Source organism: Tasmannia lanceolata, unplaced genomic scaffold (genome assembly GCF_043159265.1).
Source record: "Tasmannia lanceolata isolate RefF3 unplaced genomic scaffold, GAP_Taslan_0.1 ptg000012l, whole genome shotgun sequence".
NCBI classification, from domain to species: Eukaryota; Viridiplantae; Streptophyta; class Magnoliopsida; order Canellales; family Winteraceae; genus Tasmannia; species Tasmannia lanceolata.
Genome location: NW_027518689.1, coordinates 19,069,119 through 19,078,983, shown reverse-complemented (window position 1 = coordinate 19,078,983; position 9,865 = coordinate 19,069,119). Strand labels below are relative to the sequence as shown.

At 38.0% G+C, this 9,865-nt stretch overlaps 1 protein-coding gene across 1 annotated transcript; it reads left to right on the top strand.

The window, feature by feature from the left end:
• Positions 1 to 1,135: 1,135 nt before the first annotated feature.
• Positions 1,136 to 8,862, top strand: LOC143888608 (zinc finger BED domain-containing protein RICESLEEPER 2-like). The gene is made up of 3 exons (XM_077393049.1): positions 1,136 to 1,228; positions 1,754 to 2,653; positions 8,626 to 8,862. The coding sequence occupies exons 1-3, from the start codon at positions 1,136 to 1,138 to the stop codon at positions 8,860 to 8,862; spliced, it is 1,230 nt and encodes a 409-aa protein (XP_077249164.1).
• The last annotated feature ends 1,003 nt before the right edge of the window (positions 8,863 to 9,865 follow it).

Genomic DNA, 9,865 nt, shown 5'->3' with positions numbered 1-9,865 from the left:
AGGCCGGCCTCAGCTGCCCAGATGCCTTAAGGCCGGCCGGATGCTGTTCTAACCCTCTTTTTGCTTCCCCTAGCCGCTGTCACGACTCGGAGAACCAGGGGGCAACTGATGGGGTCCAAAATCTGTAACCAATCGGCTGTTGACACGTGGCCCTCACAGGGACCACTGCAAAGCCAACACCTGTCCCTGCTAGGTATGACACCTGGACCAATCGGGGACTTCCACCTGCCCCTCCTAAGTATGAGATCTGGTCCATACAGGGGCTACCACCTGTCCTGGACAGGTGGCTCAGAACCACTATAAATAGCCTTCACTTGTGCTAAGGTGAGGGATCTGAGATAAAAAACCCTAAGCTTTCTGCTCTGACATTGCTCTGCACTCCTGCTCATACTGACTTGAGTGTCGAAGCGCCCGTCCGGAGCATCACTCCGGGTTGGTCTTCTGACCCTTTGCATCCTTGTCTGTGCTTGTGCAGCGCAGGACTCCATTAGCCCTTCAGCTGTGGCTTGTCAGATCAGCCCTTCCGGCCCTACCATAACCTGTTACCAATTTTAGACCTAACAGTTGGAATTTTGGGGCTTTTGCTTGATCCATGATTTTTTGGGTTTGAGGATTTGGTTGGTGGCATTAGATGTTATTTTTTTCATTTGAAATGAAGAAGATCTGCTTCTTTTTTCCATTAAAAAAGATGATATGTATTGTTTATGTATCTGCTTGCCATTTTTTTATGATAAGCCGAGAAATAATTTCACTCGGTTATTTTTTGTAGCTTTTTTAGAATTGTAATATCCTTTGACTTATGGTGACAACTGATACTCACTTTGAGATGGATTATGTTATGTGATTCAAAGGATATTACAATTCAAAGGATACTACAAAGCAACATGGTTAAAAGTTTCCCCAAAATCAGTTCCAATATTTGGATTAGAAAGATGATAATCCGATATTTCTAAGGTTTTTTGTGTTTTTCATCACACCTCTTTTGGGTTTTTATATTGGAACTGATTTTGGGGGTTTTGATGGGGTCTTTTATACTGTTTTTGTATGACTGTGCCTAGAAGTTGAGATTCCTTCTTTCATATTCTACTTCTAATCAGTCATCTTTATTATTTTGCTTATTTGTTTATCTTGTTAGATGTCGAGTATGGGAGACACCAACAATCCTAATGATGAACATGTTGGAGGTTTAAGTCCTATTGAGGAAGGCACGTCTCAGTCTAAAGCAAAGGTATGCCAAACTAAAAAAAGGTCTTTTACATCTGGGGTGTGGGAGCATTTTGCTAGAATTAGGAATCAGGAAGGGGGGGAACTTGAAAAGGCAACATGCAATTATTGCAAATCTTCTTATACTTATAGCAGTTCTTTATGGGACTAGTACATTATGGAAACATATTAAAAATTGCCCTAAGTATCCCAATTTTCAAGACAAGAGGCAAACGCTCTTTTCTTCATATCAATCATTGTCACAAGAAGGGGATAGTAGTCTTGTGGCATGGAAATTTGACCAAAAGATGTGTAGGGAAGCGCTTAATAGGATGATTATCATCGATGAATTGCCTTTCAAGTTTGTATAACGAGAGGGTTTTCAGCATTTTTGTACTGTCATGCAACCGAAATTTATGTTTATCGGGCGCCGTACAATGGCTAGAGATTGTTTGGAAATGTATGCAATTGAAAAAAAAAATTAAAGGACTTGTTGCATAAAACAAACCAAAGAATTTCCCTAATAACAGATGCTTGGACTTCTTTATAGAACCTTTCCTATACGTGCCTTGCAGCCCACTTTATTGATCATGATTGGAAATTACATAAAAGAATAATAAACTTTTGTGTGATTTCTAGTCATAAGGGTGAGGCAATTGGACAAGCCGTCGAGTCATGCATGATACAATGGGGTATAGAAAAGGTGTGCACAATTACAGAAGATAATGCAAGTTCAAACGATACTGTTGTTCGATACTTGAAGAAAAAAATTTCTAAAAGGAATGGTTTCATTTTAGATAGTGAGTTTTTTCATATGAGGTGTTGTGCGCATATATTAAATTTGATTGTCGAAAACGGGATAAGTGAGGTCACCGATTCGATTTCTCGAATTCGTGGGGCTGTGAGGTACATTAGAAGTTCTCCATCAAGAGCACAAAGATTTAAGTCTTGTGTGGAGAAAGAGAGAATTACATGTAAGAGTTCGCATTGCCTAGATGTCCCAACTAGATCGAACTCTACTTATAATATGTTGAAAATTGTATTGAAATTTCGAAAAGCTTTTGAATGGTTTGGAGATGAAGATGTACTTTTTGTGGCAGAGTTGAAAGATGGGTGTCCTAATGATGAAGACTGGGATAATGCTCGAGTATTGACTCAATTTTTGAAATTTTTCTATGAGGCTACTCTACGGCTAACCGGATCTTTATATGTTACCTCTAACTCTTATTTTCATGAAGTTTTCAAGTTTGAACGTCTTTTGTATGAGTCGTCAAAAAGTGGAGATGTTTACTTGAGCATGATGGCTTCGAAGATGAAGGGAAAATTTGACAAGTATTGGGGGAATATCGATAAAATTAACATGATGTTATTAGTTGCCGTGGTGTTGGATCCTCGCTTTAAGTTGAAGTATATTAAATTTTGTTACTCCAAACTCTATACTTCGGAAAAGGTTAGTGCACTCTCACATCGCCCCCCAGTAAAGTTCAAAACTTTGATGAGATGGAGGTTGACAAGCAAGACCTAGAAGCTTGTAAGCAAACTATAGATCTTGTTGATTTGGACTTTGTTGCATTTTTAGAAGAAGAGGAGAGCAAGGATACTAAGTCTGAGGTGGATAAGTACTTAAAAGAAGGATGTGAAAAATAAGACCCAAAATTTGAAATATTGGGTTGGTGGAAAGTGAATAGTTCTAGATACAAAATTCTTTCCCAAATAACAAGAGATGTTCTAGCTATTCCCGTGTCTACTGTTGCCTTTGAGTCCGCTTTCAGCACTTTGTGGACCCCGATCCGAGAGAGGCGGGGGACGAGCCCCCAGAAGTCTCTAGATCATCCACATGAAGGAGAGCTCTACCAAGGAACTCTAAAAAAGAATGCCTCTCACAGCATGAGTGGCGATGAAAGGTGAGATACCTCTCGATTCGGGGACTAGCCCGGATTCGAGATGTACCTTAAACAAAGAAGAGTCGTCATCCAAGGAAGTAGGCCCTGGATCCCATACTATGCTCTGTTACAATGGATAACCAAAGATATAAAAGAAGGTTCGTGCCTGGTTACGAATTTGGAAGGTCCGAAGAGCACCTCATCCGCCCAAGTGCAAACACCTGGTCACTTATGACATTTACTTATTGATTTTGAAGAGTTTTGGGCGAAAGTCATATGAAATAGGAACATATATCTCCAAGAAGACGTTTACCTAATCATGCATGTCTCGGAGATGATTAATAAGCACACACAAAAGAAATGAAATGAGTGTCACCTAAAAATAGCTAGATTATGAGTGCCATGCCTAATTGGTGTCTAAGTTCTGATGGGCAAACACATGCATGCTACAGCTGAAGGTATAGGATTTGTACATGAAAGTAAGAAAACACAACAAAACACACATCACAACTTGACTCCACACACGACTCGACACGACAAATCCTAAGACTCTAATGCAATACTTGACTCGGACCAGGATGGCCATCCATCCCGGCTGCTCTACGTATCCCGGCCTCGGGAAGAATAAGAATCAACGTAGTTCGATGACCTATTCTAAATTACGATGCCTAACCATCTAGAACCGCTATCCTAGACTCGATCAACTACACTCGACTGATTTTTAAAGCTTTTTGTACGATTGCTTAAGTTCAAGTGAATTGTAATTTTTAGGACTCCCTATATGCTCTAACTAATGCAAGTTGGTTAGCCTTAAGCTAATGCAGGTGGGCCCTACATCCTATGTGTAACTAGGCTGTGCATCCTAAGAAAAATCATGGGCTGACTAAATGCTTCCTAGTCTAGCCATCGGTTCGACTAAATGTCTAACCGACCATGACTCGAGGCCTCCTAACTCTAGGGACACTCACACGACAAGACACACAAAACATCCACATAACCAGGACAGACTCCTAACTCTAAGACACCCCAAATATCTAGGACAGACTCCTAACTCTAGGGGAAAAAATTTTTAGAAAGGTTTTGAAGAATTTTTGTATTTTTGGAAGGTTTGACATGTTTATTTTTAGAGGTTTGGCTGGACTTGGGATGTGGATCCCAAGCTGCACTACGTACCCCGTGGAAGAGGATCAAGCCAACGTAGTTCAGAAAAGACTTTCCTAACTACTTCTAATGACTCAAGATTTTTGAGATTTTTGATTTTTCAGATGTTTTTGAAGTTTTGACTTAAGAGGACAGCATCTTATCATCATAAGGGTAGGACAGACTCCTGATATCCCGCAAAGGTTGGACAGCATCCTATGCTTTGCGAGGAGGGCTAGAATCACGACTCTGCAAGGGTTGGACAGCATCCTATACCTTGCATGATTGGATAAAATCACATGACTTGATGAGAGGTTAGACAGAATCCTAACCCCTATGATGATAGGACAGACTCCTGAAACTGAAGGACTGACTCTCTAGCTAAGGAGAGATTCCTATGCTAAATGACCGACTCTGAAATTAGTAATTCTAAGAAGGAGGTGTTAATGAGACAAGGCATGTCTAGCTTGTCTCTTTAGAAGGTGGGCTCTAGATGACTCTTTCATTGCCCTTCCAATGAATGGGTTTCTAATGTACAAGAGAGACACAATTAAAAGACTGGGCAAGTCTTTTAAGTAAAAGAGGGGAAGCTTTTGCTCAAAGCTGTATCCCATTTAACCTCTAAAATGTTTTCATCTCTAAAAAAAAAACTTCACAATGCATTTGCTTTTTCAAGGTACAATCATATTAGAGACCATAGGGATCTATGTATAATTTGTCTCAATTATTATATATACTTGTACTACTATTCATGTGACACCTGATTCTAACGAGTTCATCTAAAAGACAGACCAAATGGATCATCCACATAACCAATCATGGTTAACCTGACATCATTTTCTATGTGATAAATGATAAAAGAGAAAAAACTAGGTTCAAGTACAGATCGAGACATTTTAATGCTAATACCAATTCCCACAAAGATAGAAAAGAAGACTTTCTTGCTACAAAAAAAAAATGAGAGTTTACTATTTAAAGTATGATCAATCAGGAACAAAAAATCCTCAATCTTCTTTTACATAAGATAAAAAACTTTAAGAACTTAACCAAAAAACCAGCAGACTCCCTTCAGTCTTCATTTGATTCTTCTTCAAAAGCCTTTACGTGGAACAAAATTATAATAGGTAGAGAACTAGAGGAATCTAACCTACTCTGTACAATCAAATAATTTTTCAATGAAGCATAATGTCCATGACATAATTAATGCAATAAACAATATTTAATCATTATGTCATCAGATATTCGCACTAAAGGTCACAGATCATGTAAAAAAGGATAACCTTTAAGGAAAACAAATAATCCCTTCATTTCTTTGTTCCACGCTATTGTAAACTTAAAAGACCTCAAAATTTGAATAAAACCAAAGCAATAGACCCTAGCCTACCACCACATCATCCAAATGTACTCATTCCCCCCTTTTATTCCCATGAATACACAGTCCTCAACTCATTCCTATTGTCTCAAACTTCCATAGTTCAATGCCATCACTTGCCCAATTTGGGATCCTAATCTTAATCCAAAAAAAAAATGATACCTCCTACTACCACAAGGTTCAACTACACCATTTCTTCTTGCTTTTCATAATCTGTAAAGTACTCAAATAGTTTCATCTCACCTATAGCTTTATCACATAACAGGTGAACAAGTCAAGTTTATAAAACAACTAAAACATGGTAAAGCCAATGTAATCATTAGTTCAACTTTAAAATTGAACAAAATGAATGTATCCATGACTCTAAACTGAAATGACACCTTTCTCATGCTACGTATACAGCCAAAAGCAAGTTCAATAAGCCAATCTAATTATAGTTACACAAGACCAAGTGATCAACAAACTGGAATACGACTCTCAACACATTTTGAGTAGAATCTAAATTTACTGCTCCCATTTCCATGCTTAAACTAAAAGAGTAATCCATCAACCCTACAAGAAAACTCCCCTCCATTCTCCCATCATAGAGACCACATTTAATTTTATAATAACTATCAAAACTTGATGAATTAATATAGAAAGGTCTGAACTTTCCTCGGTTTTGAACACTCCACCTAAAAAAAAAAAATTGTAGTTCTTATGACTTTCTTATGCTCCAAAAAAAACAAAATCTGTATAGGCATCACTACATTTCCTTTTGGAATTACAGTTAAGTTCAGAATATTAGGATAAGCTCACTCTTATAACTAGCAATGGCAATAAAAAAATGAGCTTGAGAATTTAGATTCCTAAAGAACAGTTTGAACGAAAAGACTATGTAAATAACCATTTTTCAAACTACAGCTATACTGACCGAAAGAAAATTACCATCTCATTTCAAACATCAAACAATAGCAATACAAAAATAAGGAATTGAAGAAGGGAAGAGAGTTACCTGATCTACCAATGGTTAATTTGCTGACAATAATGGAGATAAGCTCATTGCAATAATGAATGAAATTAGTGAACTATTACCAAAAGTTGGATCCAAAGAAGGATGAGATGAAAATGATAAAGTCAAAACCCTCTCTCTTGTACCTCAAATCCGATCCCTGCAACTCCCTCTCTTCCTTCACACAAATTTTTCAAGATCCAAAACTATTCCTCTGAAATTGCTTCAAAATACTCTAGAAACAGTACAGATCTTGCAAAAATATATATATATATATATATATATATATATATATATATATATATATATATATATATATATATATATATATATATATATAGAGGAAAGGCCCAACAAAACGAAGGGCTAGGATGACCCTTTGGTGCTGATTTTTTGGGCACACCCTATCTATGATAAGACCTATCAAATGAATGCTTTGGATCATCCACAATGTGTGGGCCCACTGTACTTTTTAAAGGGAGGAGTAGATAAGCTTTTCTACTCGGCCGAGTAGAAACACTTTCCTCATATATATATATATATATATATATATGAGGAAAGTGTTTCTACTCGGCCGAGTAGAAAAGCTTATCTACTCCTCCCTTTAAAAAGTACAGTGGGCCCACACATTGTGGATGATCCAAAGCATTCATTTGATAGGTCTTATCATAGATAGGGTGTGCCCAAAAAATCAGCACCAAAGGGTCATCCTAGCCCTTCGTTTTGTTGGGCCTTGTAGAAACAGAATGGACGCATCTTACGCATCTTACACAGTGCGTCCATTCTGTTTCTACAAGGCCCAACAAAACGAAGGGCTAGGATGACCCTTTGGTGCTGATTTTTTGGGCACACCCTATCTATGTTAAGACCTATCAAATGAATGCTTTGGATCATCCACAATGTGTGGGCCCACTGTACTTTTTAAAGGGAGGAGTAGATAAGCTTTTCTACTCGGCCGAGTAGAAACACTTTCCTCATATATATATATATATATATATATATTGCCGATTGACCACAAATATTCTAATTTCAGCTAGAACAATCAAATCTGAAGTTTAATAGTTCTTGAAACAGTAGAAATGTTTAGGTCTTGCTTATCTAGTCACGGCTTGGAGTTAGAGTTAAAAAGAAGACAAATCTGAGATTGCTAAGCTTGAATCTAAGGTTTTCTGAGGTTGAATCTAGGGTTTAAGAAAGCTAAATAGGGTTTCAACAGAAATACAAGAAGAAAAATCAGAGAATAGAACAGCAGGCGAATCAAGAGAAACGATAATAATGTCCGGCCAAAATTTGGCCGGAGAATGGCCGAGATCTGGTAGGAATCTTGTCCGAGAATAAGGCATTTGATTGGAGAAGAAGAAGAATGGGGGCTAGGGTTTCGTAATTTTTTACTCACTCTCTCTAATCTCACCTCTCTGATATTTCTTTGCTAGGATTGGGAAGAAAACTCCAATTTTTTTTTTTTTCAGAAATAAAAGCTTAAACTTGTATTTATATGCAAAAGGGGAGGTTGATATTGGCACAACCATTTTGATGGGCGCACAACCAGATCGTGTCTTATCTCCCCCAGATTCGTCCCTTCCAGGATAAATTCGCCCCCTTTCTGGTTTACACTACGGACACTTCTTTGGTTCATTCGCTAGGCAAACACACTCGGATTTCGATGAAATTTTGCAGGGAGCTAGATGGAACCTTAAGCTAGCTTAGGGTGCAATTTGGGACCCTAATTCATTCATTTGATGGGATTTTGTATAAAATTGGAAGATTTAGGGCCCGGTCAAAATGGGGTGTCTACACACTTGGGGTCGTATTCTTGATCAGCTTCGCAGTTCTCTAGCCCCTAATTTAGTGGAGTGCTTGATTTGTGGACAAGATTGGCTACGGGCTTCGCCACTCCATATTGAAGTAGAAGAAAAGCTAGATGAACTTGAAGAATTTGAATCAGGTAACATTCTTTTTTATTGTTGTCTTAATTATTATGTTATATTAATTGTTGTAACTTGTATGCTCACATTAATTATTGTATACCTTTGCAGTTGTTACTACAGAATTTTCTCTTGATTGACCTTGAAAGTCGAACTGCCACTTCACTCATGTTTGAGGAGGATGATGCAAAGAAACGTGAACTTGGACATTGGAATGGAGGATTTGATGGCATTCCTTGTTCTTCTTTTTTCCTTTCTATTTGGATGTTTTATGGCTTGGGATGTTTAGATGTTATTTTGTGGTTTGAACTATTATTTGAAGTTTTGAACTCTACAGTTGGGGACTGACCCAAGGGCCAAGGCTATGCTTTTGTTATAACTGTAAACTCTATCCCAAATTTGTGCCTAATTAGTGATTATTTCCCTTAAAGATTGGTTCTTGTGGAACTTGACTTTGATATGCAGGTTGAGAGATTGGTTTAGGTTGAGAGATTGGTTTAATTTGATTTTTGCATTGGATATTAGGGTCTGTTTTTAGTTCATATATTTTTGGACCGGCACTTGTCAGTTACCAGCTCAGGTGTTTGCCATCCCCGACCCCATTTTGCAACACAGGGCACAAACGATGCAATTTCAATGGAGGGGGAACAACCCAACTTCTATACCACTGGAAAAGGATGAGACTCTGCAAATAGTGGTTTGAAAACTTTAGGTATTCTCACCTCATTTCTGATAGTGTCATTCATCTCATTGTGTTTTTTCCCTTTTTTGAACGGTGTCATTTATGTGATAGTTATACTTATCTAACTGTAGGTTTCTACTTTAGCTATGTATTGAGTTCTCAGCCGACGGTGGATTAGATGAATGGGCTATTACGGTAACGTAGTTATTAGACAGGTAGGTCTTTCTGTCTTATGGTTGGCTTGCAATTTCACTTTTGCTTTGTATATCATCAAAGTTACTTGTAGGCCAGCATGTTTTCTGTTTTGAAAGTCACATCCATCAGATTGTATAAGGATTTAAGCTTGTGCCCGTTTGTAGTTCACATGAAAATTTTGGTGAAGGTTGCGAAAACCCAGAACCGAACCGAACCGAACCGATTATATATGGTTCTGGTTTAGTTCAATTCCAAACGTTTATGGTTCAGTTCTGGTTCCAATTTCAGGGAACCGATTATATATGGTTCGGTTCTGGGTTTACCCCAAAACCGAACAGAACCGAACCATGTCCACCCGTACCGCAGAGGGGTGTTCGGCTGAAATTTCGGGAAAATCTTTAAAAACGAATAAAATCCAGATTTTTTGGTTATCTTCCTTAAATTTCAGACCAAAGTTTTGGGGAAAATGAAATT